Consider the following 21282-nt stretch of genomic DNA (forward strand, 5'->3'; position numbering starts at 1 on the left):
ACTATTACCCATTCTCACATGATTAAACCTGTTCTCCACTGGACTGCATGTCACATAGGAATGTATATACACACAGTACACACACAGTACACACACAGTACACACACAGTACACACACACACACACACACACACACACACACACACACACACACACACACACACACACACACACACACACACACACACACACAGAATTAAACCACAGAATTACTTAAGTATGTTTATTTGTCAGAATATTGAATATGTTTCATTATTATTATTATTATAGAGTGTTGTTACATCTCTTCCTCCCTTCCCCTCTCTCTGAGGTCTGTGACACGTGGTGACCCACTGAGGCTGATCTTCGTGTTACACCATATTATTAGAGTATATCGGAATACTGGATATGTGCACAGTATATAGGTGGTATATATATATATAATGTAAAAGGAATGGACGGACTGCCGATGTGTGTATTTATGTATTTGTACAGAGAGGTGGAAATCTATTTGTTTTTCAGATCATGGGGGCAACAGAATCCCACTGTTACCATGAGAGACACACACAGAGATGATGACACATTATCATAATTAGAGCTCTGTGTAAAGGGCTATACTGTAGCTGTGATCACACTAGCGTTAGCATTAGCTAGATGGCTAAGTGGAAAACAAGCAGGAGTCATAGTAGACATTTTAGCATGTTCTAAAGCCCTAACATATCACCCTAACCCTGAGTCTGGCTCGCCTGTCCTGCATCCATCTTGGAGATGTCTTACACTGTTGAAGAGAGCACCTGTGCACCGTCACATTAAGTATTTACTAAGATATCATGTTTATAACAATTAGTGTTTACTAATGGAATATTTCTAAAGATTTCTGTTTGAAGAGAATTACATAATAAAGTAGTTTGTACTCTGCCTTGAGTCCTGGGTCCTGTCTGTCTGTGTGTGAAAAGTTTGCCTGCCGACAGTACTTAGCACCTCTGAACAGTGTCAGTGTCACGTTCTGACCAGTAAAAGGGGTTATTTGTTATTGTAGTTTGGTCAGGACGTGGCAGGGGTGTGTTTGTTTTGTGTTGTCTGGGTTTTTTGGGTATTGTTCCATGTTTTATATTTCTATGTTCGTATTTCTAGTATTAGTATTTCTATGTTAGTTTTGGGAACGACCTCCAATTAGAAGCAGCTGGTTGTCATTGCTTCTTATTGGAGGCCATATTTATATGGGTTTATTTTCTCTTGTGTTTGTGGGTGATTGTTCCATGTATAGGCAAGGTTACCTTACAGGACTGTCGTGCGTTTTCTTTCAGTGTTCACGTATGAATAAAAATATAAGTATGGACACTTACCACGCTGCGTATTGGTCCGATATTTCTTACTCTTCATCAGAAGACAAATTGTATGACAGTCAGTCAATCTCGTGTTCACACAGCAAAGACTTTGGAAGTCGTCAGCCACTCAGCCTTGTTAAAATACTCCAAACCAGAAGGTGGCAGTAGCGTTGTTTGGCAATGCATATCCATGCGTATTGCTTATGGTCACGATTCTATTTTGTAGAAAGCCCCCAGATTTTTTTGGGCTCCCCCACATGGGGGTTTGTGCTTTCTGATTGGCTCCAAGTCAAGTTGTTGGCCACTGACGAGCATTGCGTAGGTTCGTTGCTACCGGGTCGGCACGCAGCAGGTACCGCTTTTGTTCTAGCAAGAGAAGGAACGGCCTCCCACAAGTACCTATAGTATCAGCAGTGAGATTCTCAGTGTATTTCATGCTTCACTCTTTTTGGGGTGTCATTTTTATACACTAAACAGCTCACTGAGAGACAGAGTAGGTGAGTAGTGGAGTTGATTTTACTTCGGGTCCAAAACACAGATGTGGAACAAAATACATCAAATACACAAGAACACCCCACAAATACATTATACCTCAAACCCCCCCAATTACAATGACAAACATAGCAACACGTGATATAAACGTAGTAACACAGCGAAGCAAACATATGAACACAGTGACAACACTATTTGGCCGAAAAACTTAATATACAAAAACATGATACAAGAATCCAATGAAATACACAGTGGAATGACTATTGCAAGATACCTGTAAACTTCCATGTGTGATATATATCCCTCTCTTTTCTGCCTGTGGATTTATACAAAAGATGCAGGACTTCACGAGGACTGTAATGGTGTGATGATTCAGGCCAGGTAAACAACTAAGTTTCTGTTGTGTTGTTTTGACCCTCCTGCCAGAAAAGGTCAAGTTGTGTTCCCAAAGAAGCTGGAGGAAACATTACTCTGTTTGGACTACACAATTCTCTCTCTATCATCTCTCTCCCTCCTCTTTATCATCTCTCTCCCTCCTCTATCTCTGGTGGAGCAATCCATCTGACAAACAGTCAGTGTGTCCAGGATTTGGCCCCATGACCAAGGGATAGGTGTGTGTTCATCAGGTGTGAAGTTGACTGATAAGTTCTCAGCCTTTACATCGTAGTCTCCTCCCATTCCAGCTCAACATCACCTGCAAGAGCACAAAACAGTAGATATGTGAAATGTGCGTTAATGACGTATGTGTATGCTAGTGTGTGTTCTTGTATATGTGTGTGCTCACCCTCCATAGCTTCCAGTGAGTCCATCTTCTCCAGAGCAGAGTAGTTGATGAACCAGATGGACTGGCTGTTTCCTTTACTGTTCAGCAGATCCAGAGTACTCTGGTGTAGGAACATATACTGGGCCTGGGGACATGCATGAACAGACTCTAAGATTCTGTCTGGCAGGTTTGAATACACCAGGAAAACATGGGGAAACTAGATCATACTATGAAGTATCATATCCATATCATAGTAAGAATATTTCATATTATGATACATGTTGTATAAATGCATATTTCTCACCAGGTTCTGCACCATACACATCCTCTCACTGCGTAGTTCAGCCACCAGACCGTAGATGTCCACAAAGTCGTGATCACTGACGTGTTGGATCAGGTGATCCAGCGTTATAAACACTCCTGTCCTGCCTACACCAGCACTGCAGTGCACCACGATAGTGGTGTTCTCATGCCTGTTGGCTCTGATGGCTCTAACAAACTGTATGAGTGTGGTGCTGGAATCTGGTACGCCATGCTCTGGCCAGGAGGTGTAGTTGAAGTGGTGAACCACCATGTAGTCCCCATGCTAGGGGGAGAAAGGGAGACAGACAGGGGGGAGGAGTGACAGAGGGAGAGAGAGCAAGGGAGTTAGAGAAGGAGAGAGAGAATAATGATTTTATTGTCAAGAGGATAACTCTGAACTTGTTTACTCTGGGGTACTCAAATATACACTGAGTGTACAAAACATTAGGAACACCTGCTCTTTCCATAACAGACTGACCAGGTGAATCCAGATGAAAGCTATGATCCCTTAATGATGTAACTTGTTAAATCCATTTCAATCAGTGTAGTTGAAGGGGAGGAGACAATTGAAAGTAGGATTTTTAAGCCTTGAGACAATTGAGACATGGATTGTGTATGTGTGCTGTTCAGAGGCTGTACTGACAAGACAAAATATTGAATTGCCTTTGAACGGAGTATGGCAGCAGGTGCACCAGTTTGATTGTGTCAAGAACTGCAGTGCTGATAGGTTTTTCACGCTCAATAGTTTCCTGAGTGTATCAACCAACAATGGTTCACAACCCAAAGAACATCCAGCCAACTTGACAACTGTGGAGGGCATTGGAGTCAACATGGGCCAGCATCCCTCTGGAACGCTTTTGACACCTTGTAGAGTCCATATCGCGATGAGTATTCAGACCCCTTGACTTTTTCCAAATGTTGTTACGTTACAGCCTTATTCTAAAATGGATAAACTATTTTTTTTTCCCTCATCAATCTACACACAATACCCCATAATGACAAAGCCAAAACAGTTGGCATGTTTGCTAATTTATATATTTTTTTTAACAAATATCTTATTTAAATGTAAAAAAAAAATAGCTCTCTGCCTTGTCATTATGGGGTATTGTGTGTAGATTGATGAGGAAAATAAACAATTTAATCCATTTTAGAATAAGGTTGTAACTTAACAAAAGGTGAAAAAAAGTCAAGGGGCCTGAATACTTTCCGAATGCACTGTGTGTGTGTGTTACCCGCTCCACTTTGAGAGCTCTGACGGTCCAGTCAGGATAAACGTCCTCTGTCAGCTTGGTGATGATGATGTCCCCAAACACTGTCACCGGCTTATTGTCCTCTGGCCAGTACTGGTGACACCGGATCTAAACACACCCACACAAAATTGGTGACCGGATCTAAACAGACATACAACCCTGACACTACTAAAACCTTGGTCTGGTCCTTACCCTTCCTTTCTCATAGCACTGTGTGAGCATAGCGATGGTTCGTGTGCGAGTCTCCCAAATCATCCTCCAGAAGTCAGCCACAGTACCGGGGAGAGGACCCTGGGTTGCTATGAACTCACTAGGACACAGGTAACCCTAAGGGGGAGAGGAAGAATGTTATAGCCAGAACAGAGTAGGTCACAGGTCTCCAGTTTTGTAGTAAACACAAACGTTGGGGTGTTTAGAAATGTGAGCTTCTCTGAAAGCATGAGTGTTCTCTTTTCTCTGTGTGTGTGACTCACTGAGATGAAGCTAGCGTTAATGTAGTCAGATCCAGGCATGCCAGGTTCAGACAAGAGCTTCACACGGTTGTTGTTGTCTGTAGAGGAGAGAATGTGTTAGGCTGTGTGTGTGTGTGTGTTACGCTCACTGTGTGTGTGTGTGTGTGTGTGTGTGTGTGCATACAGGGTTTGATGTTAGTGAAGCGGTTCTTGGATCTGTTCCAGGGAAGGTCAGCGTCTGAAGTTGCCAGATCCTGCAGCAGTTTGGGCAACTCCTGGAGAAGACAGGGTTAACGCTGTTAATCCACATACACGCACACATAGGTTTTCACAGGGGTCAGAGGTTAGAGTTACGTACTGCAAACTCTTCCTGGAACTTGGTGTTCTCGTTGGCACACAGATCCTCTACATGCTGCAGGAAAGACTTCTTATTGACCGGCCTGAGAGACAGAGATAATCAGAATCATGTTTATTGTCCTACAAGAGGAAAATCTTGGCACAGCTCACACATGAATACATAAACCAAATATGAAAACACAGATCAAACAAACAGGAGGTGGGGGTAAGAGAAATCCTTCACAGGGCACCAATCCAAATATTATTGCCCAACCAACTCACATAATGTACACATAGAACATACACACTCATTAGGTGACTTACTTAAGAGACTTTCTGTAGCTGAGAAGTCTGAAACAGAGTTGACAGAACAATATGAGTCACACCAGCACACTGAGTACAGCAGACTTTACTTTCCATTACTGTACAGTCACACCAGTACACTGTGAGTACAGCAGACTTTACTTTCCATTACTGTACAGTCACACCAGTACACTGTGAGTACAGCAGACTTTACTTTCCATTACTGTACAGTCACACCAGTACACTGTGAGTACAGCAGACTTTACTTTCCATTACTGTGCAGTCACACCAGTACACTGTGAGTACAGCAGACTTTACTTTCCATTACTGTACAGTCACACCAGCACACTGTGAGTACAGCAGACTTTACTTTCCATTACTGTACAGTTACAGACGGGCACACTGAACAACACTTCAGTCGACTAAAGCTATGAGAGACAACAATACACACTGCCAACTGTAGCAAAGCAACACACACACATGGAGTGCTATATAATAAGGGCTACACATACTGCCCACTACAACTTACTGGATGACAAATATCTCCTTCCGTCTAAAGAAGAAGGAGGAATACCTGGAGAGAGAGTTTGAGAGAGGAGTTGGAGCAAAGCTTGATGATTAGTTGATCATTTGAATCAGCTGTGTAGTGTTAGGGCAAAAGCCAAAACGTGCACCCCTTGGGGTCCCAGGGACCGAGTTTGGAAAACTCTGGGTTAGAGTGAGAGTGGAAAGCACAGACAGCCTTGTGTGTGTTTATGTGTGTACTGTAGTGTGCGTGTGTGTGTGTGTGTGTATGTGCGTGTGTTAGCAGCAGCCATGCACATTCTGTAGGCATGCAGGTAGAGTAGTAGAGGCAGAGTGAGCATAATGTTACAGTGGGTAAACCTTTGTGAAGTTGTGTGCAAATGAGAGAGAGGGAGTGACTAAAATGAGTGTGTATGTGTGAGAAAAAGACGCACACACAGTTATACACACACTGACCGGTGTAGTTTCTCTTCCTTCAGCTCCAGGTCAGCCACAGCAATCAGTTGATCCAGTTTAAACTTGGTCTCTATAATCTCCGCCTCCCGGGGAGAGTAGGTCCCGCCCTCCTTCTGACGCTGACGGATCCTGTCATTGGATGAGGAACATGTCAATCACTCTGACACAACTGACTATGGCTGGCTGGGTTTGAACTAGAAAACTTGAGGTTTTAGACTTCAATACTCTAAATAATACTTTAAAAATCAATTGGATTCTGAAGTATGTTAAGAACCAGAACAGTATTTGGAATGTCTTCCCTTTATTTGACTCTGTTGGTGGTTTAGAATTTTTGCTTCGATGTAATTTTGATGTTGATAAAATCCCAGTAAAGTTGGCCAAATTCCATAAGCAGGCAATTTTAGCTTGGATGTTAGCGTATAAACACAGTTTTCCCCTCACAGATACTTTACATGGAACAACAAAGATATATGATTTAAAAATAAGTGTCTTTTCTTTCGTAACTGGTTTGAGAATTAAATTATTTTGGTTGGTCAGTTACTGAATGATTATGGATATCTACTCTCATACGGGGAATTTCTTGATAAATTTAAAATTCCAATAACCCCGAAAAAATATGCAATTGTTTTTGATGCGATTCCAAGGGGGGTTGTATCTCTTTTAAATTCCTCTGTGGTTGATGTAAGTAACATAGATTTACATGAAAATATATTCATTGGCAATATTAACATCAAAGATAAATGTAGTAATAAACAGATTAGGAATATTGTTTGTGATACTACAATTCCCTCAGCAAGATTCTTTTGGTCAAATATCTACGGTGATATACAATGGGGGAAAGCATGGAAAATTGCTAACAAATATTGTATCAGTAACAAGGTAAAGGAAGTTTCATTTAAAATGTTACATAGAATTTATCCTGTGAAACATGTTTTGGAAAGATTCAAGCTGAATATTGACTATAAATGTGATTTCTGTGGAATGGAGAAGGAGACCATTTTGAATTAGTTTTTTGCCTGTATTTATAGTAGATTTTTTTGGATTGACATACAGAATTTTGTTACAAAAAAATAGGACCAGATGTACTATTTAATGGTTTTGATATAATGATTTATTTCAGAAATTCTGACATCGATAAAGATGTAGTATATTTAATTCAACTGCTAATAATACTAGGTAAATTTCATATTCACAAATGCAAATGGTCTAATTCAAAACCAATTTTTTTTCACTTTAGAAAATAATTTAATCAATATGGCACTACTTTAACTAAAACTTGTATTATTAATGAATATGATTTGTTTGTTTAGGATTGCTTGCAATGTAAATAGTTTGTATGTATGCTCGTTTGCATGTGACTATTCCTCTTTTGTTTGTTGATATTTGTTAATAATAAAAATGTACAAATTATTAAAAAAGTAAACAATAAAAACATTTAAATATAGAAAAACAAAAAATAAATAACAACAAAAAAAAACTACAAAACTAGAAGCATCAGCTGTAACCAGTTTACCTGACAGAGGCGTAGATGATGAGGATGAGCAGCAGGGCCAGGAAGAAGGAGAGGAGAACTCCCAGAATGATCTGTTCATCTCTGGTCAACAACCCATCCACTGACAGACAGGAGGGGTTGAGGGGAAGAGAAAAATTAAGAAGCCTTTCGAGAACTAACACTTGCACTTACATCAACGGGCTGCAATGGAGCGGGTCGAGAGCTTCAAGTTCTTCGGTGTCCAAATCACTATGGACTTAAAATGGTCCACTCAAACACGCACAGTCGTAAAGAAAGTGCCTGAAGAGCTTATTTTCCCAAGCCACAAGACATAGCTAACAGAAAGGCTACACGGACTATGTGAGTTGACCCTTGCATTTTGTTTTTATTTTTGCACTGAGTATATGCATACTCACAGGACTCTACACACTCACACACACTGACAATCCAACACACGCATATCATGCACACACAAATACTAACTCCACACACACGTCCACACACTCACATACAATCATAATTTACGCTGCTTGAGCTCCTGTTCTTCTTATAGAATATTACCTCAAAAGTATCGTGGAGCTCCTGCAACTAAATGTAAACAGTACCGGCACCCAAAATGAGAACAGGTGTTGTACCGAAAATCTCCTCCATGCCAGAATTCTCCCCCTCTTCGAGTTCTTCATTGCTGCGACTTGCTTGCTAGTTGAGATTACTGCTCTTCACTCCGTTCACTGACATAGTAGAAGAAATGTATGTGGCGGTTCTAGTTGGTATTTCGCCCTGGGCGAACCCCCCTTCAGCGCCCGCACCCGGGGGGCGCCCTGTGCCGCCCCCCCGGCAAGATGCAGCCCTAGGCGGTTGGCCGTGTCACCCGTACCTAAATCCGCTACTGATTTTGTATTAGTCTATAAATCTCTTTGCCAAAATTCGTCATCTCTCCCATGTTTTATTCAACTAGTAGTTGTTCTGAAATGTTTATTGCTTGCCAACATTTTACTCCCTCTATATTTAATATAACACACATACATTAATTATTAATTTAGGTTGCCTATCCTGACGAGAAGTTTGTTCTATAGAAAGTATTTGACTCTAGGCAAAAAATTAAGGAAATTAGAAGGGGGGGGGGGAGATTTTCTGCACGACACCGGAACCTATTTCAGTCAAAGTCAAGCACTGACTATACATATCTACCTCCATTAGTCCAATATCTCTGCACATTGAAAATAATATGATATTGAAACTGACCCCGTATATAGATTCTAATTTTCTCGTGTTCTTCTTCTTTTTAATTTTTTTTTTATTGTGTGTTTTTGTTCTACCTTATGATACTTTTAGTATTGCATTATTATTGATTCCTGCATTGTTGGGTTTAGAGCAAGAAAGGCATTTCATTGTACTTGTGCATGTGACATTAACTTGAAACTTACTAGCTCTGAGTTTGCTGATAGCTACTTTTTTTGGGAAAAATGTACTTACTATGACTGAGATATGTGGTTGTCCCACCTAGTAATCTTAAGATAAATGCACTAACAGTAAGTTGCTCTGGATAAGAACCTCTGCTAAATGACTAAAATGTAAAAAATTCAGAAGGAGTGAGAGTGGTGTTGTTTAATCAGTTTGCATCGGAGAGGAAAGATGTTTGTGGAGAGAAGAGGAGTGCTTACCTGCTGTTCTGATATGCTCAGAGTAGTCAGAGTCTGTGTACTGGCCCCGGATGTTGGTGGCTCGGAACTTAAACCTGCCACACGGACAAAGACATGCACTGTATTGTACTTTGTATGTATGTGTGTACGTGTTTATATCTATGTACACGTGTATGTGTTTACATGTTTGTGTTGTGTATACTCACACGTAGACAGTGTTTGGTTTGAGGGGTCCGTTACAGAGTGTGTTACTGTACTCTTCAGTTAGACAGTTGTCCTTCTCTCCGATGACATAGTGATCATCCTGGTGGTCTGTGCGCTCCCCCCCTGAGTCTCTATGTTCCAGAACCCTGTCCCTCACAATGCTGTGTCTAATGCGTGAGAAAGTGAGTCTGCTGGTTTGTGTGTCCCTGCTCATACGGTCCCTCACACAGAGTGGGTTGGGGAAGCCATTGTCTGTTAGGTAGGGGGCGGGACGAGAGAGAAATGCTGTCTTCCAGTTGGTCAGGTTCATGCTGTCCATCACTGAGACAGAGAGACAGACAGATGTCAGACTAGACCTATAGCAGTGGCTCCTATATATTTTAGTTCAGGATATATTTTCTGTGCGATAGATGTGTGTTTATGTGTGTGTGTCTGAGCATGTTAGTGTGTGTGAGATGTTGTACCCCCAGATTCGGACACGATGACCTGGATGCTGTTGATTGGTCCGTTGTCATTGCTGTAGAAACAGGCTGGCATGCGAACAATGATGCTTCTGGAGGTTACCATGGCAACTCCTCCTCGGTCCAGCACCACCTGGGGTCTCTGGGTGGGCTTGGCAGGAGCTACCCACACACACACACACATTTCTATATCATGAAGTGTTCATAGTGCATACACATATTTTCACAATATGACACCCCCTACGACTAAGTTTCTAAGGCTGTTGGGGTTATAAAGGGGTTATGTAGGGATTATGAATGGGTTATGTAGTGTTTAAGTAGCACTGTACCTTTGATCCCTGTAGTGATCTGAACCTCTGAGCTGGGGGGGCTTAAACCTGCTCCGTTTACCGCTGCAATCTGTGTGTGAGAGAGAGAGTTGGTCGGAGTGTTTCAAGTGGTGAGAATAATTTTTCAGAAAGCACAATTGTTCTGTGACACTGTGTGTGTTCCTCACCCGTATATTATAGTTGTGAACCATGTGTTTGTGTAGTTGTGCCTGTGTGTGTGTGAGATCCTCACCCGTATACTATAGTTGTAGCCTCCCTTCAGCCCATCGATGACTGCGGTCAGGGTACGGTTCTCGTTTTGGACCACGGTGAGGCGGTCGATGGTCATCTCTAGCTGTCCTTGGCGGTAGACCAGCACCGTATAGGAACTGATGTTCCCATTAGGCTCCTCCGGGGGGGCAAAGGTCACAAACACACGTGTCACTTCCTCTGGAATTATCTGGAGGGTCACGTTCTTAGGAGGATCCCTGGGCTCTGGAGGGAGGAGGGGAGAGGGATGGAGGGAGGATGAGGAGGAGGAGAGAGAGAGTGCTTAACTACCTTCTAGCAGTTGAATGAAGTCGCTACTGTATTACTGTATGTGTGGGTTCCTCACCCTCCTCCATTGTTCTGATGACAGTTGGCTCAGTGGCTTGTCCGTCCCGCCGTGCGTTCTCCAGTCGTCCAGTGAAGGCGGTCACGGTCACAGAGTAGCGAGTGAACGCAGTCAGGTTCGACACAACTACAGTCCTCAGCTCCTCTGGGCCGAGTACTACAGACTGGTTTAACCCCTCGCTATCCAGCTGAACAACAACACAACATACAGATGTAAGAAACTCCTTTTTTCTCATTATTATTTGAGTGTGTGTGTGCATGTGTACTCACAGAGATTACGTCTATGAGGTAGGAAGTGGGGCCGGTAATCACATCTGGGAGTTGCCATTCGATACGGAGGCCGTTGGAGGACATGGTCATTGAGAGGTTGCTGGGAGGGGCATCAGGGTCTGAGGGGAGAGACAGGTAAACATATACACATACTGCCTGGGTGTGTAGGTACTTGTATTTCCAGTCACATCCAGAATTATTGCCACCCTTGATAAAGATGATAAAAAAAGACTGTATAAAATAAATAATACAAATACTGAGCTATATTGTATGCAAATGTAAAAAATATATATACCATACCAGTCAAAAGTTTGAACACAACTACTCATTCAAGGGTTTCTCTTTATTTTTTACTATTTTCTACATTGTAGAATAAATGTAGGCGGCAGGTAGCCTAGTGGTTAGAGCATTGGGCCAGTAACCAAAAGGTTGCTGGATTGAATCCCTGAGCTGACAAGGTAAAAATATGTTGTTCTGCCCCTGAACAAGGCAGTTAACCCACTATTCCTAGGCCTTCATTGTAAATAAGAATTTGTTCTTAACTGACTCCTGAGGGGGAAAAGGTTTTGTTTTGCCCTCTTCACAACTGTCTTGGTATGTTTGGACCATGATAGTTTGTTGGTGATGTGGACACCAAGGAACTTGAAACTAGAGGTTGACCGATTAATCGGAATGGCCGATTAATTAGGGCCGATTTCAAGTTTTCATAACAATCGGTAATCTGTATTTTTGGCCACTGATTTGCCGATTGTTTGAAATGTATTTATTTAAAAAATATATATACATATATATAATAATTACACCTTTATTTAACCTGTTGGGGCTATTTTGCAACAGAACTCATACGGCAGGCAAAAACCTGAGAAAAATCCTTGTGAAAAACGTACTCAATTTAAACAGGTTACTACTCTGGCCCAGAAAATAGAATATGCATATTATTAGTAGATTTGGATAGAAAACACTCTGAAGTTTCTAAAACTGTTTGAATGATGTCTGTGAGTATAACAGAACTCATATGGCAGGCAAAAACCTGAGAAAAATCCTTGTGAAGCTTTTTTGAAATCTGTCACAGCGGTTGCATAAAGGAGATGGTTATCTATAATTCTTTGAATAACAATTTAATATTTTATCAATGTTTATGATGAGTATTTTTGTCAATTGTTGTGCTGATTCACCGGGAGTATTGGAGGCAAAATATTTTCTGAACATCACGTGCCAATGTAAAATGCTGTTTTTGGATATAAATATGAACTTTATCGAACAAAACATACATGTATTGTCTAACATTGAGTCGTAGGAGTGTCATCTGATGAAGATCGTCAAATGTTAGTGAATATTTTAGCTGAATTTCTGTTTTTTGTGACCCCTCTCCTGCTTGGAAAATGGCTGTGTGGTTTTTCTTGTGTTGTCCCTGTCCTAACATAATCTAACTTTATGCTTTCGACGTAAAGCCTTTTTGAAATCGGACAATGTGGTTACATTAAGGAGAAGTGTATCTTTAAAATGGTGTAAAATAGTCGTATATTTGAGAACTTTGAATTATGACATTTTGTTGTTTTGAATTTGGCGCTCTGATTTTTCACTGGCTGTTGAATAGTGTGAACCGTGGGTGGGACAGTAGCGTCCCACCTGCCCAAGAGAGGTTAACCTCTTACATCTAGACGTTCCGCTAGCGGAACACCTGCTCCAATAGCCAATGATGGCGTGAATTACAAATTCCTCGAAAATACAAAAACTTCAATTTTTCAAACATATGACTATTTTACACCATTTTAAAGACAAGACTCTCCTTTATCTAACCACACTGTCCGATTTCAAAAAGGCTTTACAACGAAAACAAAACATTAGATTATGTCAGCAGAGTACCTAGCCAGAAATAATCAGACACCCATTTTTCAAGCTAGCATATAATGTCACATAAATCCAAACCACAGCTAAATGCAGCACTAACCTTTGATGATCTTCATCAGATGACACCCCTAGGACATTATGTTATACAATACATGCATGTTTTGTTCAATCAAGTTCATATTTATATCAAAAACCAGCTTTTTACATTAGCAGGTGACGTTCAGAACTAGCATACCCCCCGCAAACTTCCGGGGTGCACATTTACTAAATTACTCACGATAAACGTTCACAAAAAACATAACAATTATTTTAAGAATTATAGATACAGAACTCCTCTATGCACTCGCTATGTCCGATTTTAAAATAGCTTTTCGGTAAAAGCACATTTTGCAATATTCTCAGTAGATAGCCCGGCATCACAGGGCTAGCTATTTAGACACCCAGCAAGTTTAGCACTCACCAAAGTCAGATTTACTATAAGAAAAATGTTATTAGCTTTGGTGTTCTTCGTCAGAATGCACTCCCAAATAATCCATAGTTATATCCAAATAGCGGCATTTTGTTCGTGCGTTCAAGACACTATCCGAATGGTAAAGAAGGGTGACGAGCACGACGCATTTCGTGACAAAAAAATTATAAATATTCCATTACCGTACTTCGAAGCATGTCAACCGCTGTTTAAAATCAATTTTTATGCCATTTTTCTCGTAAAAAAACGATAATATTCCGACCGGGAATCTGCGTTTAGGTAAAAAGACGAAAGAAAATAATGCATGGGGTCGACTCGTGCACGTGCCTAAGCCCATTGTCCTCTGATCGGCCACTTACCAAGGGCGATAATGTGTTTCAGCCAGGGGCTGCCTCGATATCATTCAGCTTTTTCCCGGGTTTTGAGAGCCTATGGGAGCCGTAGGAAGTGTCATGTTACAGCAAAGATCCTCAGTCTTCAATAAAAAGAGCCAAGATGAACAAGAACTTGTCAGACAGGTCACTTCCTGTATGGAATCTTCTCAAGTTTTTGCCTGCCATATGAGTTCTGTTATACTCACAGACACCATTCAAACAGTTTTAGAAACTTTAGGGTGTTTTCTATCCAAAGCCAATAATTATATGCATATTCTAGTTTCTGCGCAGGAGTAATAATCAGATTAAATCGGGTACGTTTTTTATCCGTCCGTGAAAATACTGCCCCCTAGCCATAACAGGTTAAGGTCATTTGTAATATTAATTTTAAGGAAATTTGTATAACTGATAATGATGATGGAGTTTAAAGTTCTTAGACATATTTGTAATTTGAACCAATGAGAAGACTGAAAGGGCAAAGCCTTAGACTAAGGGTAGGCTTCCTTAAGTCTATTTTCCTAGAACCATAAGGGTACAATGATTTTTCTTTGTGGAATTGTTCAGATAAGTGATTTTGATCTGATTATGTTATTTGAATATCTTTTGACCAGTAGTAGTATTCTTCTACATTATCTAGCTAAGTTTATTTTCCCTTAGGTAGTCAGCTGTTGTTGTATTCAGTGGAAGAGATTTAACACAACAAGGTGGTGGAATTGATATAATAGTATTATTATATTTTGTTGTTGAATAAGGTTATAATCTTAGCAAGACAAGTTTAATAATGGTAAGACTTAGGTTAAGTGTTTAGGACATATTCTAAACCAACAGGACAGGGATATATGACATCCGTGGTGATCCAGGATCATTGAGAGTATCAGATAAACTTACTTAACTATGCAATAATCTTGATATTACTACCATAGACATGTTGATTTTTCTAAAATCCAGGAGTGCAACCAGGGAGACAGTGAGACAGTTAGTCATTAGATGGAAACAGAACCAATATTTGACACTTACAGTTATGAGAAAGAGCGACAGACAGATAGAAGGAAGGGCAGACGGAGAAGTCCTCCCCTGCACTGCTCAGACCTTGATGGTTTGGGAGTAGCAGGAGGAGAGCATAAGCCAGGAAGAGAAGATAGAAGTGACACAGAAGGTTTAGATAATGGTTACTGAGTGGAGACCAGCATAGTTAAATTATAAACAGGATTAGATGGCAAAGTGTAAGGCTCTCCCGAGAAATGGGGGACAGAAATAATACCGTGACAGACAGAAAAAGACGGAATAAGAATAAAAGGGAAGAGAATTTGGTTCGCTTAGCTTTAGGATATTAATTCATGGAGAGACTATCGGCTCCATTGGTTTAAAAAAAAAGAATATGAAAAGTTAGGAGGAGAGGCATGTATTTTAGTTTACGTTTAGTTTACGTTTGGTAAATTCGCTAGGAAGAGATATGATGATTTTGTTGAAAGTAGTTGTTACCCTAACTAAAAGGGGAATGAAAGCTTAGTTGGTTTCAGGAACTAAGGTGTTAGACACTGAACCATTGCCCAGACACTATTCTGCACAGCAGGCCGAAATAGTAGCATTGACTAGAGCCTGCGAAATAAGAAGGGAGAGAATGGTTACTATTTACACAGACAAGCACATAGGCATTTAAAACCACACAAAGCAGCACAGATAAATCTTAAAGAAGATAAGACACTTGACAGAGAATTGTTACAGGATAGCCGAGAACGAACGCCCCAGGGAGAATTGGACATGTGGAAAATGAAAGGGGCAATCCTACAAGAGAAGGTCTGACATAAGGATAATTTACTAATCTTACCAAAGACACTGTTTAGATATGCGGCAATATTGACACATGGGGCGGAGCCAGGTGTCAACAGGGAGGAAGGATGGTAGAGCAGGTAAGGAAACACTGCAGGTTTGGATATACTTAGTGGCCTAGAGGATAATTACTTAAAGGTTAGGAAAGACTTAGTGGCCTAGAGGATAATTACTTTAAAAAAGTATGTTTTAAAAAAAATTCCAACATTTGGAAATGGACCTTATTGAACTATTCCGAAGTGAGAGGAAGAAGGGGTGTTTAAGGGCTGAAAGGTAATCGTTAATGTGACTGACTTAGGTTTAGAAGAACAGGGGAAAATTCTTAACCTCACAGCACCTATAACTGATGTAGGGTGGGCTAGTACCAGCAAAGGATGCATACGACAGAAACTACCAAAAAGGGTGGTTAGGAACTTGCGCCCCGGGGTTATTGGTCCAACCAGTTCGAGTTAGTCATCAGAGGCCAGTTATAGGAGGCTAAAGTAGGCACAGGAGGAGTTTTGACCAGGATGGGAGTAGCCTTGTCTAGATGGATGCAATTGGCATCCCCAGGGGAGTTCCAGATGAATATGAAGCTATGAATCAAAAAGGTGAAGGCTTTACCACTACATTATTTTGGTGGTTGACAATAAATAAAAATGTGGAATGGATTAATGACATCTATTATAATCAACAGATATTCATGAATGAAACCGGGGATGCAGTAAAGGGGTTCTCTGACCAATTATCCGCCACCTCCCTCATGACCTGGTAAAATAGACTGACTCTCGATATGTTATTGGCAGAGAAGGGTGGTGTAGGTAGAATGATTGGGTTTCATTGCTGCACATACATTACTGATAACACAGCTTCAGATGGATCAGTGACTAAGGCCCTGGCCGGTTTGACCACATTAGCTCATGAGTTAGCAGAGAACTCTGGGGTGGATACTTCCCTGACAGGGTGGTTCGATAGCATGTTTGGGAAATGGAAAAGTATTGTAAGTACTGTATTGTGGGCTGCTTTCACCTGTATGAGTGTGTTAGTATTGTGTGGATGTTGTTTGGTCCCATGTGTGAGAGGTTTAATCACCAGAACTCTAGAGAAATCGTTGATGCAGCAGATGGTGAGATATGGACCGATTCCGAGCTCCAACCAGCGGGATGACGAATACAGGCCTCCAGGCTTGGAAGATGGCTCCATCTCTTTTAACCACGAGGAGCCAATGTTTGATGAGACCGCTTTCAATGTATAGATTGACTGTTCCTTTCATGATAATTATGATGAAAATCCTGAAATGAAGTGTCATAATTGGAGATAGGCCCAGGACAGTCATTGATGAGTATTGGATGTATATACATGTATTGGTTTGGTTAATCCTTGTATCACAATTATGTTTCCATATAGCATTTGATAATCAATGTGAATTATTTAGTCATTTAAGGGTGGTGGAATGATAAGGAAATTATATAATAAAGGTAAATGAATAAAGAATCACTCCCTGAAACGTAACTGATTAGTAATTAGTAGATATGTAGCATGTGTGATGAATAATTAAAGTACTGAACGTAAGTCCCATAAGGACTAGTAGAGGCCCAGGAGGAAGAGAAATGTGTGTGTGTTAGTGGGCCTAAGGGAACTGGAGACATGTGTGTGTGACCTGACCTGAAGAGGCTTGGAAGAAACAGGGAGTAACCTTCAAGGTCCCCCTAATCTCGGGGGAAAGGAACAGGCAGCGCTGGATAGTGATTAACAGTGGTGAGAAGTCCGGGGAGGGATACTATTCACCTACTGTTTGTGTGTATGGATGTGCGTAGGATATCTACAGTTTGTGTGGAGGTATGTGCGTAAGCGGGGAGGGAGCATAAAATGAACTTCTTTGTGTAATGTACTTCAGAACGCTCTCCGAATAAACTGTACAGACCTTTTGCAGAAAGCTGAGTCCTTGCCTGATTATTATTAACCCAGTGTCTTACAAACCTTGGGGATTAGTCAAGTTTTATTGATTGTGAATTATTATCATTGGGATTCGAAAATTCCCGTGACACAAGCGCATTTGCGAAAAAAGCACTGTCGTTGCACCAATGTACCTAACCATAAACTACAATGCCTTTCTTTAAAATCAATACACAAGTATATATTTTTAAACCTGCATATTTAGTTAATATTGCCTGCTAACATGAAATTGTGTCACTGCTCTTGCATTCATTGCACGCAGAGTCAGGGTATATGCAACAGTTTGGGCCACCTGGCTCGTTGCGAACTAATTTGCCAGAATTTTACGTAATTATGACATACCATTGAAGGTTGTGCAATGTAACAGTAATATTTAGACTTAGGGATGCCACCCGTTAGATAAAATAGGGACCGGTTCCATATTTCACTGAAAGAAAAAACGTTTTGTTTTCGAGATGATAGTTTCCGGATTCGACCAAATTAATGACCTAAGGATCGTATTTCTGTGTGTTTATTATATTATAATTACGTCTATGATTTGATAGAGCAGTCTGAATGAGCGATGGTAGGCACCAGCAGGCTCTTAAGCATTCATTCAAACAGCACTTTCGTGCGTTTTGCCAGCAGCTCTTCGCAATGCCTTGCGCTGTTTATGACTTCAAGCCTATCAACTCCCAATATTAGGCTGGTGTAAGCAATGTGAAATGGCTAGCTAGTTAGCGGGTGCGCGCTAATAGCGTTTCAAACGTCACTCGCTCTGAGACTTGGAGTAGTTGTTCCCCTTGCTCTACATGGGTAACGCTGCTTCGAGGGTGGCTGTTGTTGATGTGTTCCTGGTTCGAGCCCAGGTAGGAGTGAGGAGAGGGACGGAAGCTATACTGTTACACTGGCAATACTAAAGTGCCTATAAGAACATCCAATAGTCAAAGGTATATGAAATACAAATCGTATAGAGAGAAATAGTCCTATAATTCCTATAATAACTACAACCTAAAACTTCTTACCTGGGAATATTGAAGACTCATGTTAAAAGGAACCACCAGCTTTCATATGTTCTCATGTTCTGAGCAAGGAACTGAAACGTAAGCTTTCTTACATGGCACATATTGCACTTTTACTTTCTTCTCCAACACTTTGTTTTTGCATTATTTAAACCAAATTGAACATGTTTCATTATTTATTTGAGGCTAAATTGATTTTATTGATGTTAAAATAAGTTGTCAGCGATTTCTTCGTCGTCAGACGATATAGCGAAATCATCGTCGGAAAAAGATGATCAATATGCTGCAGAGTTGATATAGTTCATTTTGAACATTTAATAAACTCAAAATGAATATACAAAATAACAAAAAACGAACTCACGATATACTGACAGTCCTGTTAGGCTTACACACGCTAAACACGAAACAATCTCCCACAAACACACAAACACACCCAACTAATATAGGACTTCCAATCAAAGGCAACACCACACAGCTGCCTTCAATTGGAAGTCCACCCCAATTAACTCTACATAGAAACAGACTACCTAGACTAAACATAGAATTACATAAACATAGATCATAAACCAAAAACCCGGAAATACTAAATCAAACACCCTTTTACCAAAACACCACCCCGAACCACATAAAACAAATACCCTCTGCCACGTCCTGACCAAACTACAATAACAATTAACCCTTATACTGGCCAGGACGTGACAGTACCCCCCCCCCTAAAGGTGCTAACCCCGGAAGCACCTAAAAAATAACAAAAACCCCAACAACAACAAAAAAATCCCCCTAACTAAAGGGAGGGAAGGGAGGGTGGCTGCCGTCAACGACGGCACTGTGCTACACCCCCCCTCCCCAACCCACCTATATCTGGAGGTGGCTCTGGTTCAGGCAGTTCCGGGCAGACGACCCACCCCGGCAGCTCCGGGTAGACGGGCCACTCGGGCTGGCCCGGAAGACAGTGGGCTGGCCCGGAAGACAGTCGGGCCACTCTGGCAGACACGGAAGACAGTCGGGCCACTCTGGCATCGCCGGGCAGTCTGGCAGTCTGGCATCGCCGGGCAGTCTGGCATCTCCGGGCAGTCTGGCATCTCCGGGCAGTCTGGCCACTCTGGCATCTCCGGGCAGTCTGGCCACTCTGGCATCTCCGGGCAGTCTGGCCACTCTGGCATCTCCGGGCAGTCTGGCCACTCTGGCATCTCCGGGCAGTCTGGCCACTCTGGCATCTCCGGGCAGTCTGGCCACTCTGGCGACTCTTCACTGACGGGCGGCTCTGGCGATTCTTGACTGACGGGCAGTTCGGGCGACTCTTGACTGACGGGCAGTTCGGGCGACTCTTGACAGACGGGCAGTTCGGGCGACTCTTGACTGACGGGCAGTTCGGGCGACTCTTGACTGACAGCAGTTCGGGCGACTCTTGACTGACGGGCAGTTCGGGCGACTCTTGACTGACGGGCAGTTCGGGCGACTCTTGACTGACGGGCAGTTCGGGCGACTCTTGACTGACGGGCAGTTCGGGCGACTCTTGACTGACGGGCAGTTCTGGCGACTCTTGACTGACGGGCAGTTCTGGCGACTCTTGACTGACGGGCAGCTCTAGCGACGTCGGACTGGGATGACGCACTTGAAGCCTGGTGCGTGGTGCTGGTACTGGACGTACCAGACTGGGAACACGCACCTCTAGGCTAGTGCGGGGAGCGGGAACAGGACGAGTCGGACTGGGCTGACGCACTTCCGGGTCCGCACGAGAGACAGGAGCTGGAAACCCAGGGCTATGGAGGCGCACAGGCGGTCTTGATCTTACCTCCTGCAGAACCCGTCCTGGCTGGATGGAACTAGTAGCCCTGTACGAGCGGGGTGCTTGTACAGGGCGGACTGGGCTGTGCAGGGGCCTGATGGTAGCCGTGCGTAGAGCGGGAGTTGGGTAGCCTGGTCCTCGGATGCGTACCGGCGACCAGATGCGCTGCGCAGGCATCCTCCTACCAGGCTGGATGCCCGCTCTAGCACAGCACCTGCGAGGGGCTGGAATAACGCGCACCGGACTGTGCGTGCGTATGGGTGAGATAGTGCGCTCTTCAGCGAAACATGGCGCTCTCCACCTCATATGCTCCTCCATATAACCACGGGTAGCTGGCTTCTGGCTCTTCCTTGGCTTAGCCAAACTACCCGTGTGCCCCCCCCAAAAAATTATTGGGGGTGCCTCTCGTGCTTCAACGCCAGTCGCGTTCCTCGGTAACGTTCCCGGTCCTTACCCGCCTTTCTCCATGGGCCCTCTCCGGCCATTACTTGCTCCCATGTCCATCTCTCCCGTTTGTCCATTTCAAAATACCTCTGCTCCTTCCTCTGCTGCTTGGTCCTGGTTTGGTGGGAGATTCTGTCAGGGATTTCTTCGTCGTCAGACGATATAGCGAAATCATCGTCGGAAAAAGATGACCAATATGCAGCAGAGTTGATATAGTTCATTTTGAACATTTAATAAACTCAAAATGAATATACAAAATAACAAAAAACGAACTCACGATATACTGACAGTCCTGTTAGGCTTACACACGCTAAACATGAAACAATCTCCCACAAACACACAAACACACCCAACTAATATAGGACTTCCAATCAAAGGCAACACCACACAGCTGCCTTCAATTGGAAGT

The 21282-nt window shown here is 42.3% G+C and overlaps 1 protein-coding gene across 1 annotated transcript in view; it reads right to left on the reverse strand.

Annotated features, from left to right (window-relative positions):
- Positions 1–1801: 1801 nt before the first annotated feature.
- LOC106573425 (phosphatidylinositol phosphatase PTPRQ) overlaps positions 1802–21282 on the reverse strand; it is a 47228-nt gene continuing 27747 nt past the window's right edge. Inside the window, exons 28-45 of the mRNA XM_082963250.1 lie at positions 11181–11299; positions 10912–11098; positions 10549–10790; positions 10317–10386; positions 9991–10149; positions 9529–9847; positions 9344–9417; positions 7701–7800; positions 6188–6316; positions 5228–5254; positions 4926–5007; positions 4752–4842; positions 4589–4665; positions 4308–4442; positions 4098–4223; positions 2867–3148; positions 2584–2707; positions 1802–2493 (exon numbers count right to left, since the gene is read on the reverse strand). Of these exons, the coding sequence (XP_082819376.1) occupies positions 2456–2493; positions 2584–2707; positions 2867–3148; positions 4098–4223; positions 4308–4442; positions 4589–4665; positions 4752–4842; positions 4926–5007; positions 5228–5254; positions 6188–6316; positions 7701–7800; positions 9344–9417; positions 9529–9847; positions 9991–10149; positions 10317–10386; positions 10549–10790; positions 10912–11098; positions 11181–11299 (2381 nt within the window). The 3' untranslated portion in view covers positions 1802–2455. The remainder of the gene's footprint in view (positions 2494–2583; positions 2708–2866; positions 3149–4097; positions 4224–4307; positions 4443–4588; positions 4666–4751; positions 4843–4925; positions 5008–5227; positions 5255–6187; positions 6317–7700; positions 7801–9343; positions 9418–9528; positions 9848–9990; positions 10150–10316; positions 10387–10548; positions 10791–10911; positions 11099–11180; positions 11300–21282) is intronic.

The sequence above is a fragment of the Salmo salar genome, chromosome 16 (genome assembly GCF_965601325.2).
Source record: "Salmo salar chromosome 16, fSalSal1, whole genome shotgun sequence".
In the NCBI taxonomy this organism is placed as follows: Eukaryota; Metazoa; Chordata; class Actinopteri; order Salmoniformes; family Salmonidae; genus Salmo; species Salmo salar.